This window comes from Zonotrichia albicollis, chromosome 6 (genome assembly GCF_047830755.1).
Source record: "Zonotrichia albicollis isolate bZonAlb1 chromosome 6, bZonAlb1.hap1, whole genome shotgun sequence".
In the NCBI taxonomy this organism is placed as follows: Eukaryota; Metazoa; Chordata; class Aves; order Passeriformes; family Passerellidae; genus Zonotrichia; species Zonotrichia albicollis.
In genome coordinates this window covers 39,234,008-39,261,154 of record NC_133824.1, presented here as the reverse complement: position 1 = coordinate 39,261,154, position 27,147 = coordinate 39,234,008, and the positions used below count along the sequence as shown (strand labels likewise).

The following is a 27,147-nucleotide window of genomic DNA, read 5'->3' as shown; positions in this document are numbered from 1 at the left end:
TCTTTAGTGTACTTGCTCAAGACAAAAGCTGAGAAAATGAAAGTATTTCTATGCAGGAACTTGGTCGAACTTCACTTTGTCAAGCATGACAAAATGTATGTAAGAGTATTTTTTAATCTATTCCACATAAAAATGGATGGAATCATCTTGTCAAGAATTTAAAACTAAATTTTTTGTCATACCTGTGAGTGACACTTAGCAAACACTTCACTGGTGATGATGCTGCATTGCTTCTGTGCCCAGGCTTTCCTGTATGGGTTTGCAGTGCATGGATCCTGCGTACGATTGGCATTTGGGCAACTAGAAGATACTTTCCAGCTATTGGCAAACTCCAGCACATTTCCTACCACAGACTGACTGCGAGTAGTGAAGTCATTATTTCCATTGCCATCATAGTTTCCACAAAGTCCGCAGACCTGGTCCTGCATCAGGATAAACAAAATGACAAAGATCAGTAAGGCACAATTTCTTAGTATCTGTGAGAAACAGACCTCAGGACAACTCTTATGTAACCATCTTATATAAGATTATTAATGCCTATTTAGTAACAGTGTTGGACATTTTCATAAAACACTTTTCAGGAAGAGATGTCTCTAGCTAGTTGTTAGAAAGAAAAAATAGACTGATGGCTTTGTTTTAAGTACAGAGCTATTTAGTTTTAGTTGATCCTAAAACTGTCTCTTCAGTGAGGGTTTTCCATGAAGAAAGCTACTGATAAAGTTGCTGTTATGCCTTTGCTGAATAATGTAATTTAAGGATAATGCATAGTACACAATTTAAGTCAACATAACAGGGATAATATGTGATTTCTGCTCTTCTGGTTTACAGCCTAAATTTCCACTCCCTTTCTTTGCGAGATAATATGACTATGTTACAGAAGTAATTTTATTCATGTTTTTACTTTTAAAGTATACCTGAAAGCTGGGACTAAGTTTGATGAATATACTGGTTTTCTTGTCCCACATGAGTATCAGACCAACAGTAGTATCCACCACCAGGTAGATGCCCATGGAGCGTATTTGGAACGGCATTTTTCCTCCAGGTGTCCTCTGGATGACATCAGAGTGTCCATCACTGAGTACCAGCTCATAGTTCTAAGACAGGAGAAGAAAAAGTTAGAGACCCATTTAAAAGTCACTATTTTGTAGCTGTATATATTGACAGTAACTTTTTGGAATAATATCATCAAGAGGATCCTATTCAACAACCTCAGGTTAAGAAATTTCTTTCTAGATTTCCCACCTTTGCTTTCTAGAGCAGAGAGCAAAAAAAGAGTCCAGTGACATTTTCATTATGTTGGAGGCCACTTCTCCTATGCAGTCTATCTGGGACAGCTTGTTCCATCCTTCTGGCACAACTTAAAGAAAATACTTACACCCAGGAAAACTTTAATAGACTTAGAGCAGGTAGTTCCTGTAGTGCCACATGGAATGTTCTCAGTGATGACTCTGAATGTTCCCTGGTTCATAGCTTGTTGACCACAGTAGTTCTGAAACACGATAATGATATTCACTGTTTGCTATATTGAAGGTATTTAGAACAAAGGTATTTGGAGCAAAAGTCTAGGCAACACTTTCTTACCTGGACCAGAACATATTCACAGTCTCCTTCAAAATCAAAGCGTTTGCCATCAAAAGTGGTATAATGCCCATCTCCATAAACAGAACATGTTTCTAGGCAGGGTTCCTCAGAGCATTGCCATTTTCTGTTTCTACATGTGCTAAACAGGACAAAGAACACTCCAAATGTAAAAACTAGACAAATACACAATATAAATATAGGTACATTTCTGTATTTTAATGTGTGTTAAGATTCTAATGAAAAAATGAGGTTTGCTTATTCTCAAAAATGCAACATAGCTCAAGAACTATTGGAATTTATGCAAGGACTCTGTTACTTAATGTAATGAATCAACTGCATCAGAAGACACCAATTCTTTCACTTTTCCAGATCCTGTTGGATCTATTGAAATGGAAGGATTTCCTTGGAAGAAAGATTTTTTGACTTGAATGAACACGACAACATCAAAACCGTGGTGGTTTTCTGACAACTTGCAATTTCTGGGCTGTGCCATTGAGAAAAGTAGACAGAGCTTACTTTTTAGGTACTAAGTGCATTGTTTTATGCAGGATTCTTTCCTAGAAATCTTGATACTGCTAGAGTGAAATGATGTTATTTGCTTAGATCTTAAGCAGTTCTATTTTTTTATTTCCAAAATATTATTTTTCAATATGCTCTTACCAGTTGTTACAGCCAACTCTGATTGATTCTCCTGCACTGTAGGAATTCCCATTGTGAATACAAGGACAGTCTTCTGGAGCAATGCAGCCACCTTTGCCATCCAACACTTGATCATGAGGACATACGCAGCCAGAGACACAGTGAGTTTTGTACTGTAAGCACCATAAAGAAAAGATGTCTTGAAACATTCCCATGGTGGAAGAATCCAGCTGTAGCTGGTAATTGTAAGAGATATCTTGTATAATATACTTTCAACTAGGTATAAAGAGTCTGTACTTACACATTCCATATCTAGAGTCTGACAGCTCTTCTGGCATCCTGCTCCTACCACATTTGCAGTGACATTGCCACAGTCAACATAAACCATGGGAGGCACACAGACTGAAAGAGAGGAAAAGCCATGAGAAATGTGAGACCAACGATGCATTTGTATCTTTGTGTTTCCAAGAAAAAGTGGAAATACTCCTTTGTGAATTATGTGTACCTTAATGTGATGCATGTAGTGAGAGAGAGAAACCAAATGTTGTTTTGATCTCATATTTACGTAGTTTTTGCAATTATGCTTGGACTACTCAATAAAATGAATTTTTCTTTAGCTTCATGAAACACTTCCTTTCAGAAAAACAGAACAAAGCAGGACAACAAATATCCTTGTTTACTTGTTCAGGTTTTTTTTTTTTTGTTTTGTTGCTTTGGGGTTTTGGGCTTTTACATTTTAATTAAAATGTGAATAGTTTTCCTCTCACACTGAGTGAGGTGACTAAATATCCTTTTACCCTGGTAACCCAGGGGGTTCTAACTTGTTTCAGCCACTTGAAAGGTAAGACAGTGTTTCTTTATATTTTGAGAATCTCCTCTACATTACAGAAGACCTCAATTAATTTTCTTCATTGATTTCAGACTTATACAATTTGCATCACTATGAGGAGAATAAAGAAATTAAAAGAGTGATGATAGAAAGGGACAGTTAAAGAAAATCTTAAGTGATATGTTACCTGGTTCAGGCTTCTCTCCAATGCAGCTCAGCTTTCCATAGGCACAAGTGCTATAAAAAGAAGGGAATGGATATTTTAAAATTTTTTGTTTTTAAGTTTCAACCTATTTCCCAATGAACTTGAAATAATGGAAAATTACTGTGTGATAAAACAAATAAAATGTGTCCTTTATAAACTAGTTTGCACATTTAAAATATTAATATTCTATATTAGAGTAGAACAAAATACATGTAGATTCTATATAATTAAATGTTTTCTCTGTCTATATGCCTGGTTTAAAGCTGTCCTTCAGAATAGTTCAGATTTCCATATAATGGGAATAATCTGTAACAGGATTATCAGGCATCTTTCACCATGGAACAAACCTTTTCCAGTCATGGATAAGAAATGTATGTGTGGAGGCAAGGGAGGAAGAGAGGCATAGAGAAAGGGACAGGGTGGGAGTTTGGCTGTTAGGAAAGGCTGACCCACCACAGGACTGTTTGTTGAATTCCTATAGTTATTTATGTGCAATCTTCCTCACGTGGGTAGCCCTAAGAATTTAGGAAGCTGTGATTTTTTAATTGAAAATTTTTGTTATAGAAATTATTTTGATTTGATTTCATGACATTTATATAGTTTCATGACTGCCTATATCCAATCTCTTCACTTGTTTTTACAAATCTCTTACCAGACAACACCATTATCATGAACAACTTCTCTAGAAGACAGAGGCGTTCCTTTGTAGTAACAAGGACAGCTAGAAGCAGGCACACATTTGCCACTGTCATCCATGTAGGTTCCATTTGTGCAGGTACAGCCGTCAACTGGGACAAACTTGATGCTGCATGTGACATCAGGCTCACTGAGAGCGCGGCAGGTGGGCTGGCAGGAATTGACGCTGTAGGTATACTTCAGGGACTTCGGACACAAGGTGGTGTATTTCGCTTGAGAGCAAGAAGGTGAGTTACATTTGTTGCTCGTTCAAGAATCAACATAGGTATAAAGTATTTGAGATAAAGTATGTATGATAAACGTGGCATTTTGTGTACACATACTTTACTGATATCCCCAGTAGTGTAATTTTTTGTAGTACTAGAGCAAAATTTTCCCTTATAAATGCGTCATATGTTTACCCATGTTAAAAAAAAGGAACGAAGTTTGATTATATTATGACACAGTATGTTTCTTCCTGTGTGTTTTTATACTTTTTGTCCAAGTAAGTTGAGAAACACCCTACTTATTTTATTCCTATTGCAAAGGTATTGCTCTTCAGGTTTTTTCTGATGGTTTTGAGCAAGTAATCTAACAAAGCCTGTTTTTCACATTTCTCCTTGTTTGCTGTCTTTTATAGCATTCCTTTCCTACTCAGCTTCTTCAAAGTCAATGCTATACTTGAACCCCAGTTTAACACAATTTACTGTGGAATCCCTGAGAGCTCCTGTGTGGGGCCTTCTGGGCAATCATTTTCGAAAGGCAAACGGGATGTAAAACTTACTGCAGGCTTTGCTCCTCCATCCAGTGAGAAGAACTCCTTTGGCAGCACAGGCTCTGACATAGCTGGAAAGGGCAGCACACATGCAGTCCTCGCTCTTCTCGCAGTTACACGTGTCAAACATGCAGGTCTAGGAACAGAGGATGATGTGATCACCAGAATGTCATGTCAAAACCATAGAACTCTGCAGTTTTTTAAGTGTGTTATGTTCATTAGAGGTTAAAGCGAGTGTAATCCATGTATAAGCCTGATTTTCACTGAGCTCTTTCAAAAGAGATTAATTATGTGAAAAAAAAGAGTAATTAGAAGTCCACTATTTTGAGCTTTTTTTTTTTCATGTTGGCAGTTTTCCAACTACTTCAAATTTGTTGCCACTGTGCCATATATATTTAGAATAAATGGAGATTATTTGATGCCACCCAGCTTTTGGAGCTTTTGCCTAGGAGCCTAGGCTCTCTGCAGCAGAGGAGCAAAGAATACAAGTTGTTTGATGGGTTTCTGTGCTGAGCAGGGATAATACAATATTATTAACTCCAGATTATGTTTATTGAGCATAATCTTACAGATTTCCAATAACAGGAAGGTTTTTTAAAGTATCCAGGACTCTAGTACAGTGTTTCATCACCTTTAATTCCTGGAACATTTTCGTTCACATCTTGTCTAATTCTCATTGTTGCTTTTTATGCACATTGTTTGCCTTGTCCTTGCATGTATACAAAAGCCTTCTGAGAGCAGTTCAGAGAAATTAAAGTGCCAGTTAAGATTCTGGCTAAAGCTTGCATTATATGTCTCAGAAGGGACAATTTTTATCCTTTGATAGCAAATCCAAACTCCTAACTTAGTCTTTAAGTTTATGCCTAAAAATAGGTGCAGGAGGAATACACCTGTATGCTTATCCTCCAGGGAATAGAAAGAAAGATAGTTTCACAAAGGAGGAAATTTCATATTGTGTAGATAAGAATGAACCCTTGGATTTTAAAGAACTATCATGAATGCATCTCCTCACAACAGGCAAGTTACTCTCTCGGGAGTTAGTATCAGAAATCTGATTCTTTTTCTCCTATATTGGATGGAGTTAGAGCCAAATACCTTATGGTAGACTTCTGGATTCACTGTTGAGTGACATTCAGCAAAAGGTCCCGTGGTATCAGAGAGCAGTCCACACCAGTGCTGAGCATACTGGTCTGTGAATTGAAAACATGGGAAGGATTTCTATGGCAGTGCATTTGCAAAACTCTTGTCTCAACATAACTATACCTCCTCCAGAGAAATTACAGAAGCTTAACACTACAATATAATTAAGCTCTGCATTAGCTGCGGCACATAGTCTTTCACTTCCTATGAAATCTTCGTAAACTGAATGTTCTCTAATTCATTATAATTGTCATGGAATAGACTAAAGATACCCCTAGCTGAATTTTAAAAAGGAAGGTTCACACTGTTAATTAAAACTATGCTAGTTCATCTCAGAAAACAGAATAGTAGCTGGTGAATACTCAAGAATTATATATTTTGTTGACTAAAATGCAGCTTGAATTCTTTCAGTCTCTGAACTGCAAGTCTGGTTCTTAGTTTAGCAGTGGAAGTACTGCAACCTTCAGAGGGGCTAGGCACAGCTCTGACAATTAGTCATTTCCAGGAATGAATCCCTAATATGCTGTGTGGTTCTAGTTTCCCTTAAGTAAGTTGACTTGCTGTCTTGATCCAAAGGAATATATCTGAAGATCCAAAATATTTTGCTAGTTATTTATTAATTGAAGACTTCTAGTATCAACTGAGGAGAATTGTGTGCATGTGCAAATAGTTCTGTTATTTTGGCTAAATGCTTGGTGTTTGATCAGCTTATTCCATCTTTGCATCTTAAAGGAGAATAGAAGAGATTGCTGAGCTTACCATTTTGTATGCTGACAGTACAGGGGTCCTCAAAGGTATTTTTGGCATCAGGACAATCAGCCCGAGTTTTCCAAGTATTGCCAAAGGCAGCTGAAGTGCCCTCTATCACACCACTGGTGGTTTTGAAATCATCTGTCTGTACATCATTGAAGTTTCCACAGAGACCTAGAAGGAAGCAGACGGTCTGTACAAGTTTCCTACAGGATGACAGGTGCTGGTGAAGGCAGTTGTTAGGACAAGGTCACTCACCACAGGTCTGCCCTTTATGTGATGGGTCTAAGTCTATAAAAACTTGCATTAAAGGCACAAGTTGAACCTGCAGCTGAAGACCAAAATTTGTTTGCAGAATTATGAAGAAAGATGAAGGCCTGAAGATGGTGACGTTTGCTAGGGATATAAGAAAAAAATAGTTATAATTTCATTCGAGATGAGCAGTTGAAAATAATTGTTCATTACAGGAACTATATAATAAAGGAATTCTACAGCTGTGTTTGATATGATCCTAGCTTCTGAAGAACTGGGGGGAAAGTGATCCTTACAGGATTTCAAATCCAGCACCAAAACAGTCTAACCTAAACACCTAAGCAACAAACGTATAAAAAACCTCCACTTTCTGTCACGTGTTTTAAAATGAGGGAAGAACACACACTGCTGTTGTTATTTAAAACCTTGCCTTTACTATAGCACTATTTAATTGAAGAGTCCAATGGAGTCTGGACCTATTTTGTCCATTCATGGTTTGATTTGTGTTCAGGTGCAGTAGTGTTAGAGAAGAACTGGCATGTGAGAAACTTCAGTGATGAATGTGCTTTCAGAACAAGGACAGGGGAACACAGAACTAATGACTTGAGAAACTGGAGTCCAGTTGCATGTCAGAATTTTTCTTTCCTCTCTTATGACAATATTTGGATCTGAAAGTGTGCAATAACACAATTTGCTTGAACTAATTAGATATTGCTAAATATAAACCATGATCTTACTGAAGTTAGTGTTGAATAGGAAAATCCTATTACGTAAACATGGGAGATAGTGCTCTATGTCAGTGCTCTGGGTTTGCTGCAGTGTAACTATAGGTAGAATTTATTTTTAGCTTAACTCATGTAAAAACATTTTAAAATAAAAATGAGAAATAGTAGTTTTTCAAAGGAACTTACCTGCTGAGAATGGTAACTGTGTGTAGATCATATTCACAAATACACTCCCAGAAGGCTGGATCACAATGCTCTGTCCACAAGAAAAGACAATAATTATCAAGCAGATAAGTTAAATACTTTCCAAATGTTTCCTATCCAATGCTACTCAAGATAAAGGGAAAAAATGGAGGGAGACTATGATGAGGTTCTGATTCCTGTACTATTTCTGTAATCTTTATTTCTGTGTTCCACTGACTGTCCAAGAGAGCAAAAACCAGAATTTATCTAAATAACAGAACGCTAATAAGATCTTCTCTTCTAATGTGCTTACTTACATTACTAAAAATATTAGGAATAACGTTCAAATTCGATAAAACAAAAAGGCAGTGCAAATTTCTTGTCTGTGCTGTTGGGTGTCATTTGCCTTGTCTGTTACTCTAAGAGAACATCCCTGTGGGATGTCAGGTGTGTACATGTGCTGCTCACCGTCTGTCCTCCGTTTAGGCTGATGGCCGCACCCTTGAGGCATGTCTCTGTGTCAGTCAGGCCACACTTGTGGATGTCCCCCAACACTGTGAATTCATTGCTGTCACAGAGCTTCAAGAAGAAAAACAAAGATATTGTTAAAAGGATTTGCTATATTGAAATAGTTATATTAAAAAAAAATCACATGTAAATGAAATTCTTAGCAAATCTAGCGTTTTAAAAATATTGTTTATTTCATTTCTTCTTGCTCCTATGGTCTAACATATGTCTGGAATCACCAAGTAAGTTGGCATTCATGCAGTCTGCACACTGGAAGCTGTGCATTGCTTCTGGCTTTCAGGGGTGAGTTAGACATATTAATCTCAACATTAAAACTTCCTCATGCATTAGTAAGACGCGTTCCTAATGTGTAGGCAATACCTGTTTAGTATGCTAGAGCAGGTGTGCCTTTCTTGCCCACTGCTTATGAGGTTTACCAGGGGGAGAAAAGATTGTTTCCAATGTCTTCTGCACTGAATAGATTATTCAAGATTGGACAAATCCTGGTGATTTGGACATTCTTTAAATATCGTCTCATAGAAAATGAAACTAAAATTATTATTCAGGAAGTTAATGCATACAGGTTCAGATTTCTACACAGTTCTGATTATCATAGAACTGTGTTCATCTTCAAAGTGTGCCTAATGGCCAAAACAGAATAGGGAAAGACTCAGAGAAGGCTGTAATTCTGAATGTGTCTTATCACTTTTTTTTGCATATTGAAGACTAAATTGAGGAGAGCTGAGATGCATAATTATAGCAATCTAGAAATTCAGTATTAAATTCTGGGGCTTTTTGAACTTTTGTGTACAAATTTAGGGGTTTTCCTCTGCCTCCAGACACCCTGGCAATCAAATTTTACATGTTGGTGCCAAAAGGAGGAGTTTAATGTATAAGTCTGACCTATGCTGCCATTGTGCATCAGGGCAGTGCTTGTCAATCTTATCCAAAAGTTTCAATGATTTAAATAATTTAAACTTTTGGATAAGATTTCTAAATCATCTCATTCCAGCTCATTTCTAAGATTTTATGATTATTTTGCTTGGTAACAATCAGATCGATCATGTCAAGAGCAGACTTTATTTAATATTAAGTCTTTATGTAAATAGTTTAGTCATTCAGTAAAAATAAACAATGAATACACCTAGGGTTATGAAATCTAATAAAAACTCAGTGCAAATCCTAAAAAATTATCAAACCCCACAAAAATACTACAATATTATTTAGTATAACCCTAACAGAAAGGCCCCTGAAATCCATTTAGGGGTGTTAACCCTATAACCATGTTAACCCTCCATGACTCAGAAAACTGATGTGATTGCCAGAAGTTTTCATCAAAAAACATTATATACAATAAAAACATTTTCCTTTAGCAAGGATTGTGACTCATTTTTACCTTGGTTAGGACATAACTACAGTCTCCAAAGAAGGAATAGTATTTCTCATCAAATGTTGAAATGTGGGAACCTCCTTCAATACTGCAAGTCCCAGGGCACGACTGAGTGACACAAGACCATTCACCTCCAACACAGGTACTGAAATGAGGGAAGCATTAGTAAAATTGGAGTAATGCAAGTGCAAACAAAATAAAAAGGCAATCAGAGCAGATGATGCCCTAGTTTTCCTCTTGAAACACTGATCACACTGCCAAAGAAAGCAGTATTGCTTAGAAATCTCAGACAAATATGGGGCAGGCACATTTATGTTAATGTGATAACTTTCTATATATATTGTTGTTCATTTCCAATCTTTGGACAGAATTCAGTCCTGGTGAACTTGTAATCCATGTCAAATATTTTAAGTATTTCTTGGAAAATAAATAAATAGGCAGGTGCAGTTGCATACACTTATGCAGTATCACTTCAGTAATTATAGGGATAATAAAAAATATATATTTGTTAAACGTGCCCCTCAAATGTGAACTCCCACACTAAATGTAACATGCCCCCAAATGTCATGATCTTCGCTCTATTTATATGAGCACATTCGCATTACACTGTAGGGCTGCAAAAGTATAGCACTAATTCACATTTTTAAACACCTCTGGTATTTGACTTTGATTATCTTCCTTCATTGGTATTTCTTGAAATTGAACAGGTGTTCAAAAACTCAAATTTTTGGTCCAAGTGTGAAGGGAAAACAGACATGAAAGCGACCTTTAAAGCACTGTAATTATGGAACTTCAATTGGTAAGTACTTGCTCATTTGCTTTTTATGGGGAAATCAGTAAATATTCAGCTCATGCACAAAAAAAACCAAAAAAACCCAAAAAACCAGAAAGTGAGAAAATATTACCATGATCTGCATTTAGATGAGAAGGAGGCACCAGGAGCATAAGTTTCACCTTCATAGGTACAGTGGCATTCTCTGCGGGGAATGCAGCCGGCACCATTAACATCATCAAATACCATTCCTAGGGAAAGAAAGGGTCTGTTATTTATTCTGTGCACTGCAGAACCTGCCTTTGAACACATATCTAGCAGATGCCTGAGACTATGACCTGTTTATGCTGTACTTTAAAATAATAGGACACAAGCTATGTGGAGATGGAAGGGCTATATTCCATTGGAATCTATTTAAAAATCTTAGCGTGATCAAAAGGGACCTCTAGGAAAATACCTTTCTGTTACGAATTTCATTAGAATGGAATTAGGATTAAAACTATTAGGTAATGAGCTGAAATAGATGAACCATTTACAAGACTGCCCAGGGACATATCTGTACAGTAAATATTTCTATGCCCAGAGACAGAGGATTGCCTTAGAGAAGTCAATGCTACTACACAAACAAGTGATGGTGAATTCTGTGAGACATCATGGGGATGGGCAGAACAGCTGCAAGGGGTGAAGCTCCTGTGATATACAGTCACAACAGCAAAATTAAAGACCCAGAAGTATGCACAAAGAACACATCTATCTTGTACTGATATAAGGTTCTTGTGTATAATTCTCTAAAGGACCAGATCTAACACACTGCCTAGTGCTCTGTCAGCTCCTTGTTGTATAAACACATAACACTTGACAAGAAGGGTTTGGTCATTTGTGGAACTAGATGAAGCTTTGCTAGCAGCAGGAGTTATGATTGGGTGCAAAATCTGCTTAAACATTTTATACTTTCTGTGAACTGAGTTTGAATGCTGAGAATAGAAGACTCTGCTGTTTTTAGGAGCAAATTATCTTATTCTAAGTTCAGTGATTTTATATATATACATTAGAAAAGTATATATGCAAGGAATATTTGTTGTTTAAAAGGCCATATTTAGTAATTTGAATAGAAATAGTGCATCCAGGGGAGAAATGTAGCTATTACTTCCACGATAATAACGCTGATGATGTGATAGGAATGATCCAGAGTAAGAGAGTTATTAAATGTGTACAGGTGAGTACTCTAGGGGGGTTGGTATGAGAAAAGGGCAGGAAATGAGCTTGCCTGGAGGACAGACACAGCCATCTGTACAGTGATCTTCACAAAGCGCAGATCGTTCCGGGTTGCTGCACGTGTCGGAGCAGGGAGAGCCACACTCATGGTATTGCATGTTGAATGGACATGATTTGGCTAAAAGTAGAAAGAGTATTATAAATCTGGCTTTTCATTTAAAAGCTGGAGGAAACTTTTTTTTTGCAATTTAGGTTGTTTTGTGTCAAGCTATGACAAGGTATCCTGATCCAAGCAGAGACTGAAACATTTTAGATTTTCTGATTCATATTGAAAACCCCCTAAACTTCCATATTTCCAAAGTCTTGTGTGTGACCAGGTAAAAACTGATTATAATTGCATGCACTTTTCAACTTTATCCTTCAGGAAAAAACCTCACGTATGTGAAGTTTGCTAGATGTGTAAGCACAGGTGGAGGTCCCTTCCCGAGATACTCACGGCACAGATCTGAGGTCCTCCAGTTCTCGGGCTGTCCACCCGCATGAGCACACTGCCGGGAGTACTCAGCAAAGGTGTTGCACATGCAGAAGTCAGCCATAGAGCTGTCACAGTGGCACAGGTCTTGTATGCAAGTCTCAATGTAGTCCTGGACATTCACAAGCATGTTACAACTTGTAAATGCTTTGCTGGTCAATACTGTCTCACAGATAGAGGCCTAGGAAGGAAAAGAGAGAAGGCAAACAAAGTGTTAAGAACATATGAAAATAATTACTTAAGGTATGGAGCAGGAAAAAAAAAAAAAAAATCAAAGATTGATCTAGTCCAGAAACCCTTCCAACAGTATCCATAAGCTGATATTTAAGGAAAAATATAACAATAGGGCAAAATCACATTGAACTTCTTTGAATAACTCTAGTAGCTTCCATATCCTTAGTTACCATCACCTCAAGTGACGGTACACCACTTCCCAAACATTATATGATTTCTTTATATAAAGACATCCTCAGTAATTTTCTCTTTCAGGAAAATATGCAGTCTTCTTGTAGAAGAGGAATGCAAATTTTTGGCATTCCCCTTAGCAAAGAATACAACATGAAATTAAAAATATTTTTCTTTTGAGACCTACAACTGAGTCATATTCATGTTCTACTTTTTCCCTCTTCTAAGAAGTTTTTTTCCAAAGACAGAATGCATTCATAGTGAGAAAACACATTTTGAGAGAGATGTTCTTACAAATTCTCTTGAGCAGTTCATCAGAGAAGTAGGAGGAATAGGATCATCACACTGCTCTGTGGGTCCATCCATCTTCTGCCTATTACCAAACTGTATGGGGGTCAGTTTTGTCTCTGTAAAAAACAGTTCAAATATTAGAATAATGCTCACTAAATTTTGCATGGAGTTATTTTCTTTTGTGACACTACCTGCTATGACGTGAACAGTGATTACCAAATAGTATCACTAAATATGAAGGGGGAAATATGAACAGTATATTTTAAAAACTGGATCCTAACTATTGAAAACAAGTAGAAATTTTTATGTGGCAGGTCTTAAAATATCTAACAATGATGGAAGTAGTCTAATTACATCTCAAAGTCCTGACTTTGCACAACTGACATCACAGGAATACATAAAGAAGTAATGCCAATTTTCCAGTTGGTACAACCCACAACCCGTATTAAAGTATATTCTAAGAAGAAAAAAAAAAAGCACCAGTACTTAATAATGCTTATTATTACTTACTCCCTGAAATAAATTCATTGCTGCCTGGAATTCCATTGAAGTCCCCACAAAGTCCACAAGTTTGATTGGCATATTTCTTATCTAGTTCCACCTTAAAAAAAAAAAAAAAAAAAATCACAAAAGGAGGAAGGAAGTTTATAGAAATGGCCATCTTGATGGTTAGGAGCACAGCCCATACCAGTACTGCTTATTGATTCTGAGCTGAGCTTGGTGGGGAAAAAGCGGGAAATTGAGAGAAGACAGAGCAATACACTAAAAATGGACACAAATCCAAAAGTAAGTAATGCCTGCCTGGCTGTAATACTGCAAAGGTGTAAGCAGACTATTTTCAAAACACAGACTTTTTGCCGTGTTTTGGATGTTTTCTTACCAGGAGGGCATCTTGTCCATTCCAAAGGAAGGTCAGTCCCAACTTGGCAGAAACTTTCAAATAGTTGTTACTTCTTTCTATAAAGACTCCCATATGGCTGTAGGGCATCTGGACCCTGGGGAAAGATCATCATAAGTCAGCAAGGGGTAGGGACAGAATATCCATTGAATGTTCACAATGATATCCTTTCTCATTCTCTTTGAGAATTTTCAACACGTATCTGTGAAGAAATTAGAGCAATAACTACCACAGACAACACAGGTTTTTAATATTTTGTCCATTTCCTATACATTGCCTCTCATTGTGCAAATGGATCAGCCTTGCTTTTCCTGTTATTTCTTTGACATTTCCATTAAGGGTGTTTTGCTGGGTAAAATGTTAGCATATGTCTGTGGTTGTATTTTTCAAAAAAGTGCTGGGAGGCTCTGTTTTGCAGCCAGTGTGCTTCAGGATATTGCTATTTACTCCTTGAAGCATTTGCTAATAAAGGGATAGACTCCAGGCTTTCTGTGTCATGAGTGCCATTGAGGAAGCTGTACCCGAGATAACCTTTAGACTAGCTCACTGTACATAACAGACACTCACTGTGGGATAGCTGCCCAAATATTTACCTGGCCTTTTGGGTAGGTTTCACACCCTATGCCAAAGTCAGTGCTATAATTACTACATAGATATCAAGTCTGAAGAACAGATAATTTTAAATTAATTCAGGTACAAGCTGAAGAGCAGTCACCACTTTACTGCACACTGTTCAGTGCAAGAACAAAAGCTGTCAAAAATTCCTTGCAGGGATTCTGCTGTGGTAAAATTAATGGAAACTACTATCTCCAAGGGTGTAAAGAATGCAGCTTATAGACTTAATTGCATACATACACTATTGTAGCAGTGGGACAGCATATTGGATACAGCTCATCTGAACAAAACAGCCATGGGGATAATCTGCACAAGTGACACTCAGCTTGCTGTCAAGCCCTCCTTTGTTTTTGTTACCACCTCAGGAAGGACCTGAGCCCTCCCACTGCTTGGGAACAATGATGAAATGAGGGAAAGGGACACTTGCTCAAAAAGCCTACTGGGAACAAAGTAGGAACATACAGTTTGTTGTCGAGCAGGACAGAGGTGGGGGTCAGTTCGATCACTACTCCTTCCAGCTTCATGATGACGTGAGTGATCACAGTAGCATTTTCCATCATTGCACGCCTAATCTGGATGTTGAAGTCCTCATAGGAAGACTTGCAGTTGGATGCAAAGATGTAATTGCAGACCCCAGGGAAGTAAAAGATGTCCCCATCAAAGGTCTTGAAGTGGAAGTTACCCCATGTGCTGCAAACACGGCCATTGTGATAGGGGTTGCCAGCTGTGGATTCAAAATAAGCAATAAGAATTTTCTGTAGTTTTTTGTAATACCCTCCATGTAGATGTTTTATCCCTCCTGCTTCTTTCACCAGCCTCTTTCCAAAAAGCTCATCTTTTTTCTGTTTTGTCAAGCTAATTGTTTGTCATTATTTATTTATTTCAGTTGCTTTTTGTGCTTAATCAGTTTTGCATAGGGATATAGGGCTTAGGATCAAAAGAGATCTCTGGGGTCACTAGATCTAGTGCTCTAGTTCTGATTACTGCCCTATCCCATGTATCCTTTCCATCTATGCAGTCCTCATGTTTCACCATAAAACCATATAAAAGCTAGTTTAAAACTAGCTGATACTCCTGCTTGGGAAGCCCATTCATACCCACAACTTCTAAGTGGCTGGAAGACTTTTGTCAACATCTTCTGAAACATTTTCCTGTCCCATGTATGCCTGGTTGTTCTTGTGCCAAAATTACACTTCACCTTGAAGGGGTTCCACCTCCCTACTCCTCGTCCAGCCCATTATAGAAAGTTCTTCTTTCTTTTCAGTCTTCCTTTCCTTGCAAGGATACTCTCTAAAATCCCTGATTATCTTCCCCATCCCTTTCCACATTTACACTCAGCCTGTTTGAATTGTACCCTCTTCCTTGGATAAGGTGTCTCAACAGTTTTTAGCAAATTAGTATTTTCCTCTCTTTACTGGAAATATATATAATACCAGGGAAAAACATGTACAATAGCTATACGTGTTTAAACATATATATTAATTTTTTTTCTTACAGCTGCATCATAGAGCAGTGAGTCAAAAGCACTGGATTCACATTTAGATTATCTGTGTTACCTGATTAATTAATTCTCTGGTAATTTTTTGGTTTATGATGCTAAAGGTTCTTACACAATTCATTGATTTTTTTTTCAATCACTCCATGCTCTTTGTCATTAACAAGGGCACAGATATCTGAGCCATGACATTTGCTTAACTTACCCTTTACGTTCAGTGCGTTTGGAAAAGGTGGAATGATTGTCACTCCTTGCGATTTGAAAGCTGGTAGAAAATAGAAAGGAGAAAAAATGGCCAGGTTTAATCTTTTCTGAAGTCCTAGAATATGGGGAGAGATTGCCTAGTCTTTTTAGTGAATATTTCCTACTACTAGTTACACTCTAGTGGAAAGTTTCCACAAGGTTTTATTGGTGGTTTTTACACAATGCTTTGTGTTCTGTCTTTCTATAAATTTCACTAAGAGCTAAATTGCACAGACTATAGCACTTTCTTCCACCATTTGTTCAAGACTCCCATCTGATGCTGACCCTGATACTCTGAACTCAAGAGGAGCAATATGATCCTCAGAGCACTGTATTGTAATACTGATTACAACAGCTATTTTTAAACAACCTGTGGCACACATTTTGCAGGGCAGACTTAATGATCAATTATTTCAGCCTGTCATTACTAATACACCCGTCAGCTTTGGATCCTTCCACCCTTATTTTGCACTGTCCAGTTAAGTTTCACCCAGGATCTTGTAGTACTTAATTATTCTAATGTTTAAGGTAGTTACAGCTTTCTTATTCTCTTGCGAGTGATGCAGTCATCTTGACATAGTGTAAAAATATGTGCCTTTTATTACCTACTATCAAGTACCTTTGTGATATGTATGTAAACACACACCTCTTCTGAAAATACACTTTTAGATATAAGTTATGTACCTTTTGTGAAGTCAAAGATTAGATAACTGTATCATATCAGTAGAGCAGATCCACTGGGTCAGATCTCAGAGGAAATTCCCAAGCTTAGAGCAATCAGAGATTGTCTGAAAACTGGATATATTTTACAGAGGGCTTCTCTTTTATTGTGTGTGGTATGTGTGTGGCTAGGAATCAAAATATTCTTGTAATCTTTCAGTTTATCACCTTTATTCAGAAAAAACCTTACAAAGAGATCAGCATAAAAATACCTACACTTTTGTTGCTGCAGGAGAGATGGAAAAACATACTCTGATTTTGTTCAAGCCCACCACCCTGGGCTTGAACTGGATCAAGAAGAATAGTAAAAGAAATGTGAATGTCTAATTTTCTTGAATCCCCTCATAATGTCTCAATTATATCTGTTTAAATATGCAGCACTCCATATATCAAAAATCAAAGACAGGTTTATGTACAAGAGGCCAGAAATGCATCAGGACGTATGCTACATGCAATGATGGCCAAACACCACTCCTTCAGCCTTTTCCTTTTTTAACTTTTTGGGTAATAAATTACTGCAGGGAAGCCATCAAAAACATGCCTGTGGTGATTTGAGCAGGTCCTTGTTCTGTCACAGTATACCCCTGGATTCCCTTACAAGTTTTTCAGAGAAAAGACCTAAATTTCTAAGGTTTTGTAATCACTCTGTACTTTAAGCATTAGTAAAACCTATTTTTCCAGCTAGATGGCTTTCAAATAAGTCCCTTTTGTACATGAAGAATTCACTTCAGGGTTAGAGGACTGATCTTTGTCAAAGCCAAAGTTGCTCTGTATTTTCTAGTTTCAAGCATTCATTGTAATAAGCCACAGAAGGAAAATAAATGCAAAAGCCACACCATACAGAAGGAAATAGGTCTTTCCAATAGGTACATTTGTGCCTGTTGATTTTGGCCCAAAGCAAAGAAACCATTTTTCATTCCATTCCAGTGCAACATCAGAATTAGAATGTATGCATTATCCAGACGGGCTTTCAGTGCTCTCACTGTTTAGTGGGAGTTCATCAGAGGGCAGGCTGAGGTGAAGACTATTCTGGCCAAGTGCAAGGGGAGGCTCACCCCCTGCTGCACCTCACCAGGGCAGGCTGTGATAGGACCACTAAAGGGGCTAAGGCTGAAAGCAGAGCTGTGGGAACTCTGCAAGTCCTCTCCTGGGGAAAGGGCTGGGGTTAGAAGACGTGTGTCCCTTTGTAGGGTAGGAACCATTCAGTGCTTCTGGCCTCCTTCAGTGCCCAGCCTCAAAGAGTTTTCTGCTTCTCTCTTCATGAACTGTGTGACTCTGCTCTGTCTCATGCCACATGCACTGTGCAGATCCCTGCTCCCATGTTTTGCTAAGGCTACAGCTAGTCCTGTCATAGGCTATTCTTTGACACTACCACTTCTTAACATAAGTTACTGTGGAACTACCTAGGAGCAGGAAAATTATGAAATCATACAATGGGATCTGCACGAGAAATCAAAATGCATTTAAAACTAACGTTGTTGTTACATTAAACTTAAAGGGAAATTATCAGGTGAAAAAAGAAAAAAAATAATTAAAGGGGTCTCCATCTATCTGTGACTATTAAGTGAATAGAATATTTATAGCAGTTCCATTTGTTTTCAGCCCATTGCAAACCAACTCTGTGTGCTAAGCTTTTATGCAACCTCAGAAGCAAGAGTAAATAAATTTTTAAAACCTATTGCCTGATGATTTTAAAGCAAAATCCTCCCTTTCTTCAATACTTTATCATCACATGATAAATAGTCTTTAATAATTCATGCAGACATACTCCTCCACTGATTTTTTCCTTTCTAGAAATACATTTGCGCCTTTTGGTTTGTACATTTAGAAATGCTATACCACCTTAAAGTGGATATTAAAAGCTAAATGCAAATCTTGAGGCATTTTTGTAGACTTATAAGTTCAGAGAAAGTTCCACTCAATGCAGTGGAGCTGTTCCAGATTTCAGCTGGAGAAAAACAGGATGACAGTTACAAAAGAGTTAATTTTCTCTTCTTAGGAAAGAAAGTATTTTCAGCAGAAAATAAAATCTTGCATAAAGGTAAGAGCTTCATTAACTTCACAAAGCCAGGGGAAAAAAAGCTTCAAACTCCAAAGCAAGTTATAAATTCTTTAAAACAGTAAAAATGCCAAGCAAGTGAATCTTCCTACCTTTGATCTGTATGAAGACCAGGGCTAGTATTGATATCCATAGTGGTATTTGTGTCCCACCACCTTTACCCATCTTCTGGAGGTCCGGTAGGAACCACCAAACAACCTGCCTCTGAGGAAATACCTGTCTGCTCCCAACTCTTATATAGTGAGAGAGTAGAAGTTGGCTCAGTTCCCAGATTGTTTCACAAGGCTCTTAAAAGGTGGGGCTTCAGACATTTTCATTTTCTTTTGCAGGTGCAGAGGTAAATAGAGGATGCTCTGACTTTCCCTCAGCTATTTACACTCTAGGAGGAGTCTTCTTTCCACATTTTTCATGAAATGTCATGAAGTGAGCAAGAAGAATTTTTGCTTATTGTGGGATAAACACAATTTAAGAGACTTTTGAGCAGAAAGTTAGAGTGAATTGCTTTTTTTTTTTTTTTTTTGTTAGGGCAAGTGATGATAATTAGCTTCTCAAAAAACTCCAAAGAAGTTCCACCTGATACAAATTTTTTAAACGAGTTTGCACCTGCCTATGTAGCTACTTTGTTTGTGACAATGAAGACATCAAATGCTATTTAAAGTCAGCAGTTAGCCCACTGGCCAAGCACAACACAGGTGTACACCATGAGAACCCTTCTGTGCTGGCAAGTCAGTAATATGGCCTTTTCCTTGAGGGTCTCCTCTTCTTATATGGGCAATTTTAGGGTTATTTCAGCTGTTTTCCTTCTAAAGTGATTTCACCATTAAAAATTAGTTGGATTCTACCTATGATTAAAAAAAATCCATGTAATTTCTAGCCCTAGAGATATTAAAGGACAGATGTGCAAGAATATTTTCTGGAATATTCATTATGTTAGGAGCAATGAGGGAGTGAAAAATGCTTTTTGAGTATGTTAAAATAGTTATTTACAGCTGTAGCACTTTGGGAAATTAACCTTTTATAGTGTTTTACCTTGGGGTGTGGAGAAACACAGTCTTTCACTAGGAGAGCAGATCCCATAATCCCACATGGGTTCAAACAGTTCCTGCAAGGAAGAAGGTATTGGTATAGTTTCTATATTCTTTGTAGTCATAACAACATTGAAAATGGAATGAAGTTTAGCTGTTATGGAGGGATGTTAGATGGGCATTGAAAAGGTAGTGAAATACTCATTTAGGTTGCCTAGGAATACTGTCCAATTTCCATCACTAGCTTAGTAAAACACCTACATGAGAATGGTCTAAGTGCTGTTGATAGTGCTCTGGGGCAAGAGAATAGAATAAATGTCCATTTAAAATTCTCTCAAATATTATTTTCTATTATGTTTTTTGAGAAATTATCATGTAATCATGGAATTGTAGAATGGTTTGTGTTGGAAGGGACCTTAAAGATCACCCGGTTCCAACCCCCTGCCATGGACAGGGACACTTTCCACTAGACCAGCTTGCTCAGAGCCCCATCAAACCTGGTCTTGGACACTTTCAGGGAATGGAGCATCCACAACTTCTCTGGGCAACCTGTTCCCACTCCTCACAGAAAGGAGTTTCTTCCTAATAAAAATCTACTTTCTGTTAGATTTGAAGAAGTAACTTTAGCACTAAGAGGGAAATAAAAGGCAAAATTTTTACCTAAGCAGCGAACAAAAGCAAGAAATATGTTGCTTGTCCTGAACATTTTAAGAGCACAACTATTTAAATAAAACTGACATAACAAAATTGAAATGGAAGTTTTGAGGAAAAGAATCGTTCAGTTTCAGTCATGAGTTATACCTTTGGCAACTTCATTGATGTGTAAGTCTGTAGAATTTACTTAGCCCTCTTAGAATTTACTATTTAACAAGGAAAAGAAGATGCCTACAAGATACTTGTACATTCAGAAATACATGCAGTGAAAATTTAAGGAAGTATCATTGTCTCTAATGGTTAGTATCAAAGTTCCAGGATGAAGATCCAGAAAAAATAGCAAAATTAATGGATTTAAATGGTATGTAATTAAAGTAATGATAAAATAGTATGGTAAACTCATGTGGGTAACACACATAAGCTTATTAAGAGATAATGTTAGTGAGAAGAAATATATACTTTATGAATCATTTTATTACTTACCACTAAAAATCAATTAAAATCAACAGTTGCTATGCTGTGGTTTCATGTACATTTCCTGCATGTTCAGGGAAGCACTGTTATCTCTGAGACGTCCCAGTCTGGTCACCATAATTAGGCTGAAACTGGTTTACAGTTCAGTTTAACCCCTTTAACTGAGCTTTAAGGCACCATCAGAAGTGATTTCCTATATCTTTTTTTTTGACTGAAATTTTCAAATCTCATATATGTCATGAATCATTTATCCTGACACTACTAGGTGGTTAATTCATTGATTATGACATATGACCTCTGCCATATTAAATTTCTTGTCTTGTGCTATTCCTTCTCAGAAATTATTATAAAATGTGTTAAAATGTATGAGACTTGCAAAAATAATCTCAAATATTTATGATAAATTGATTTAGTAGCATTATTAATTTTTCAAAGACATAATTCCTTTTCAAATTGTATTTCACCTTTATTCACTCAATAGACATACACAGGTGACATGGAAGAGTATATTAAAAAATTAGTTGGGAGTAACATGTCTGATTTCTGTACCTCCTTATGATCAAATCCATACAATTGACTGCATAAATGGAAATAATAATATGTTAGAAGAATTTGTTGATGTACCTACTTTTTTTTTTTTAACAGAAAAGACAGAAGATTTTGCCATTGCATTTGATCTGAAAACCCTGTAATTTCTTTCTTTAGTTTCTCTTTCTTTTTCATAGGATCATATTCCTACTCTCTGTGTCCATGATATTAAATTGAGTGAAATATTTCAGTAAAAGAGTTGTTAGCATTTTCAGATCCATTCTTTTTGACCTTACATGATCAAATTTGACATGGTTGTGATGCTATTTACACATCTTACTCATGATTTCTGAATCTCCTTCTCTATAAAATAAAATGAGAACATAATATCTTATCTTCATAGATACCCACTGTAGAATGCAAATAAAATGTGATAGCAAACTTGGTTAACTTTTGGGTGATAATGACTGAAACCAGTGTCTCCATTTATAGTTAAAAAAGACAGAAGGATGAACTTATAAGGAAATGCAAAACGTTGTCTAGTCCACCTGGTGCCGTACTGGAGTAGGGAGTATTCATTTCAAGAGAAGGAAGAAAACGTGTAATTGACAGGAATTACAGCACTTCCTCTGTGTGAGGGCTAAAATGCAAGTTAGCAAGGCACTGCCTGCTTGACTTTTCTCTGGCTGGTCATTTCTTCTGAAATTTCTTCTTCTGGCTTCTGAAGCCATGTTTAAGCTCCCGAGAGATGCTGGAACACTTGGCATGGAATTCAGCTGAAGTACCATTCTCATTGTCCCTGAATTTTGACCTGTGCAAATTCAAATGCATTATTTTTATCTTAAAGCTTCTATGGAAAAGTGAGGCAACTGATCAATTTCAGCTTAAAAGTTGTTCATTAACATTATAGGTGTTCTCTTACTTATGTGAAGATGAACTACATTTCAATCAGCTGCAGTAAGTATTTCATAGTATGACACAATATAGTCTATCTAAAGTAAAGCTATAGTTAAAGACTAAAACAGGGATACAACTTCTTTTATGTTCTTTTCTGGTCAAACAGAGCCATTGATCCATTCCTTTACTTCCAAGTGCTTAGATAGAACTCATTAATTGAAAATCAAATCTCATTGTAACTGAGATTTTAAGCCATTTCATTAACATGAGTAGTTCTCCTTCTGTCTTTTAGTGTGTGCATTGTAGAGGAGCAACACATAATTCTTTAACCTCCATTGCAATCTCTATGTTTGGCTTCAAAACAAGTAATAGGTAACTTGATATTAAGATCTGTTACTAATCTGTTCATTTCAAAGTTTGAAGTGTCATTTAGAAGAACCCAAGCAAAGCATAAGATTTTAAATCAGGCACTAGAGACTGACTAACTGCAACATAAGAGGCTGGTTAATACTGATATGATTAGGAAGTAAAAGATACTGAGTATAATATCTCTCATATTATTTAACCATTATCCTCTGGGAAGCAGATCCATCAGAGAACAACTTGGAGTACTGTATTAAGACATTCTCCTTATAGAAAGCTAGTAAACATCCTGTGCAGAGTTAGTAAAGGAAAAACAGTGTGCACCCTGTACCATGAGAGGTACGAATGTGGGGGCCAGAGTCGGGTTTCCATGTTGTCTGAACACGTCCGGGATATCTCTGTGTGTAAAGGGGATAAACACTTAAGCCTCTTTACAGTTTGTAAACACAGACACCACAACCATGCATGCCAATATTTGGAATTGGTATTATAGACTAAAAATTTGATGTACACACACAAACCGGAGGGCATATTTACATTGTGCAGCGGTGCGTGTTGCAGAGATCCCTCTGCTAGCAGCCGCCAAGGTAAATTCATAGTAGGAAATAGTGTCACTGCATCAGTATGAAGTCACACCTAAGAGAATTTGCTTTTCTCTGAGGCATTGACACTGCAGCATTGTGTTTGGGATCAGAGCTCTACCTAGACCTATGCAATGCCATAGGGCCATTGCAGCACTGTTTAAAGCCAGCTGAAAGCTGGGATCTGTTATGTAGTGCCTTCATGACCCAAATCAAAAATCAGTCTTTAGAAGCAATTGGTGTTTGTAGACTCAGAGAAATAAAGGGTACAACTAGTCAAAAAGTGGGTGAAATGAAGGGCTATGCTAAGCAGTGCCTATAAACTCTCAAAGGAATCTGTTGAAGATGCAGAAGCTCAAAAAAATCTATGTTAATATACTCTGGTGGACACAATTCTGCTGAATGACAATTCGTTTGTTTGTTTGTTTGTTTGTAATAATATAAACTACAGACTGCATATAAGTGGAGATAGATATGTATATATACTATTACCACTAGCAAGTTTTGTCAGAAGTTCTATTATAAGACCCTCAAGTATATTGCCTTATCTTAAATCAGAAGCAGACAATCTTAATCAAAAAAAAAAAAAGGATGGAAGATATAATTAAATGCATACAAGCAAGGACAAACATGGAAAAAGAAATAAAATCCTTTGGTGCATGTATTATTCAAGGCTCAGAGAAATTAACTGAATTCAAAGAAGTGGTATAAAAGTTAGCAGAAACCTCTTTAGTATTTCAGTTCAAATATTGCCATTCTCATTAATAATTTAAGATTCTGTTATGTCATCCTTCTTGAAGGGAGAGCATATTGCATGGGAATATCTGTGTATGTGTGTTCAATCTCTATTGTGAAGTAACTTTTAAAAGTTACTTTTAAAAGTCCTTTTCTGTATTCATCATTGAAGTTCAAGGACTTGGATAATGGTACAGCATTAAAGACTTAAACTAATGGAACATGTTGAACAAAATGCAGGGAGGTACAAATTTGCCATAAATTAATTTCATTTGAAAATTTGGCTAAGATTAAAGACTGCTATCCTTTCTATAAAACCTTATTGCAGTAGCAGGACAAGAATCATAATCACTTTAGAGACAAACCTGATGCTCACTTATGTAGTTATTAATATGAGGGTTTATTGTATTCATAGTTTTTTATCTATGGTTTTATTTTTATTTTAATAAATTTTAAGGAGAGCTTCCTTTATTTTTATAAAGTATTATTAATTTTGCAATGTCACTAGGAGGTATTGATGTTAAGACCATCAGTGCAGTTAAATGAAATAGTTTTTAATTACATGAACGAAATGTTTGCTTCTTAGAGGGTTCTTGCTTTTTATGGACAGAGCTTAGATAATTAATGTTTTTCGTGTTCAGTTATTTTTACCTATGTGTCCTAACACTTTGTTACTGTGTGTTATTCAGTCCTCACTGAATACAGTCAGCAATTTCCTCGCTTACTTTTCTGTGGTGCCCATCACTGGAGTCCCTGAGAAGTTCATCAATAGCGTATTGCTTTTGAAAATATGTTTTTAAGTACTTGGGATATATTATCTTTGTTTTGCATATTGCTAAATATGGCATAGTAATTTCAGGGGCAAGCGGTCTAATACCCTAGGATTAATTTTCAAAATACTGAACTTTATTTTGGCAGTCGCATGTTTAGTATGCCAAGTTCAAGTAGAACTGTGAAGGTCCTACAATTCTGCAGCTGAGATGTTGAAGTATCCAGCACAGAATCTAGAAGAAAAAAATCATCAAGTGTGAAAATTCCAGTTTAAATAAATTTGTGCAGCATCAAAACGATTCAAAATAAGGGAGAATTTGAATCCACTTCGACATGGTGACATGTGTGCCATTTTCACTCTGCCGTGGCCAAATTCTCCAGGCAGTGAGAGAGGACTGCGGGCAACCATCGCGCTCGGAGCGTGCTCTCGTTGAACCTCGAATCCAGGTTCAGCTGCCTGCAGCAGGTGCCTGATGTGCACACAGTCCAGTGGAGAGCAGCAGGATCCAATCAGAGCCTCGGGGTTGTGCAATCCTGTACATGCACAAAGATGGCACGTTGTGACTTCTGATAGCCTGCACTCCCTGCTCACGTAAGTAACCCTTCCTCGGTGAGTCTGACCAGGGACAGGAGTACTACTCATGAGAAATTCTCATGGGCTCTGTGGTGTAAGTTATCACAGACCGTGGGTTTTAGATATATTCTCTAAATATGCATCATGGAGGTGACTAATTGGTCTTGCAGGGTTTGCTAAGCTGAGCTGTCAGACTCCTTATCATTTTGCAGTGCTGAAGTATGATATAAAACAAGAATGCTGTCAAACTTGAGCAGCTAGACTTGTACTGTATTGAACATTCAACATGTCAGTGGATGAATTGTCTGTTGACATTTTTATAGTCAGTTTTCGGCTTTATTGATCTGAAAACTATGAAAATCCTTATCTGCTTTGGTCAGTTGCTGCAAATGGCTGGAAACTGGTGTTGTGTGTTCATGTTTTGAAAATAAGAATTGTATGGACTGAACTTTCTTACCATGACCTGAAATGACTTGCAGAGTTAGGGATGAAAAGATTATTCTGCTCTTTTCTATTGCCATCATCGAGCAAATACTACCCATGGCAGTTTCACTGTCAGTCTTCAGTAGGAGATTGATGTTGTAAGCTAGTAGCAATTGTTGCAGATTATGTCTAATTTTGAGTGTACATCTTCTAACTCTTCACCTCTTTTGAGTGCTAACAATATTTCTGATAAAATGAAGGTAGAGTCTGAACTATTAATAATAAATTGAACAGAGAGAATCACATGTAGGATTCAGATCTGAAACTGATTTTTGTAATCTGCTGGTTAGGAAAGTAAGAAGTGACTGTCTGTAGTCACGCTAGATGTGACATTCTGAGTTAGCTCTAATACACGCTTACGGGCTGATGCCTTTATGCAAATTTGGAGTAGAAGAGCTATGATTCCTTTTATACAGCACAATAAAGCAGTTGTCTCTTTTTATATTGCTCTTAATAGTTTAGGAATGTTGTTAAAGTTTCTGGGAAGACTTTTGGCTACTATAGATAGAAAACTGCACTGGATCAATTAAAACAGGCACTAATGAACACATCAAATGCAGATCTGAACTGAGAAGCTTACACTATCTATGCAGTGGATGCTGAAGAGATTTGAAGAAATATTGTCCATTATTGAACTAATTATATGATCATGGAAATGGATGCAAAAATTATTTCTGTAAAAAGCTGACTCCTTTGGAAATTGAAGGTGAAGCAGGGTTTCTTATTGAAATATATCTCAGATTAATATTGACACAAAGGGTTGTTTTCCATTATTAGCCTTATCAATGCAATAACATTTCTGATAGAGAAAATATTGCCATGAAATGAGGAGACTTTTTTCCTCTCTTCACAAGAATAAACAAATAAATTACTCTCTACAATCTAAAGTTTGACATATGTTTCATAGCATGTAGTGGGCTCTTAAGCCTTCTGAAACAAACACAATCCAGAAGGCTGTTCATCTCCATTTTGTGTTTCTGTCCAACAAGAAGAGAAACAGGAAAAGTAAGTTTGCTTTTATGGTGTGGATCCTGCAGTTTTGGAACTCCTTTGTATGCTCATTTGTTCTCTCTGAATCATTCTTGCAAACAGGTGGGGAGCGCTTTCTTTTCTTGCAGGTTTTGGATTGAATTCAAGGCTCCAGGAAACCCAAGTCTCTTACGCTG

At 37.1% G+C, this 27,147-nt stretch overlaps 1 protein-coding gene across 1 annotated transcript in view; it reads right to left on the bottom strand.

Annotated features, from left to right (window-relative positions):
- The window catches only part of MUC5AC (mucin 5AC, oligomeric mucus/gel-forming), a 48,657-nt gene extending 22,638 nt beyond the window's left edge, over nt 1-26,019 (bottom strand). The window contains exons 1-25 of the mRNA XM_074542184.1: nt 25,956-26,019; nt 25,283-25,458; nt 23,169-23,235; nt 14,842-15,103; nt 13,747-13,861; nt 13,377-13,467; nt 12,870-12,982; nt 12,135-12,351; nt 11,691-11,816; nt 10,557-10,674; nt 9,658-9,796; nt 8,223-8,333; nt 7,758-7,827; nt 6,853-6,990; nt 6,604-6,768; nt 5,800-5,894; nt 4,714-4,840; nt 3,907-4,162; nt 3,237-3,286; nt 2,522-2,622; nt 2,242-2,393; nt 1,582-1,720; nt 1,376-1,489; nt 915-1,094; nt 183-422 (exon numbers count right to left, since the gene is read on the bottom strand). Coding sequence (XP_074398285.1) covers nt 183-422; nt 915-1,094; nt 1,376-1,489; nt 1,582-1,720; nt 2,242-2,393; nt 2,522-2,622; nt 3,237-3,286; nt 3,907-4,162; nt 4,714-4,840; nt 5,800-5,894; nt 6,604-6,768; nt 6,853-6,990; nt 7,758-7,827; nt 8,223-8,333; nt 9,658-9,796; nt 10,557-10,674; nt 11,691-11,816; nt 12,135-12,351; nt 12,870-12,982; nt 13,377-13,467; nt 13,747-13,861; nt 14,842-15,103; nt 23,169-23,235; nt 25,283-25,458; nt 25,956-26,019 — 3,426 coding nt within the window. The remainder of the gene's footprint in view (nt 1-182; nt 423-914; nt 1,095-1,375; nt 1,490-1,581; nt 1,721-2,241; nt 2,394-2,521; nt 2,623-3,236; nt 3,287-3,906; nt 4,163-4,713; nt 4,841-5,799; nt 5,895-6,603; nt 6,769-6,852; nt 6,991-7,757; nt 7,828-8,222; nt 8,334-9,657; nt 9,797-10,556; nt 10,675-11,690; nt 11,817-12,134; nt 12,352-12,869; nt 12,983-13,376; nt 13,468-13,746; nt 13,862-14,841; nt 15,104-23,168; nt 23,236-25,282; nt 25,459-25,955) is intronic.
- Nucleotides 26,020-27,147: the final 1,128 nt, after the last annotated feature.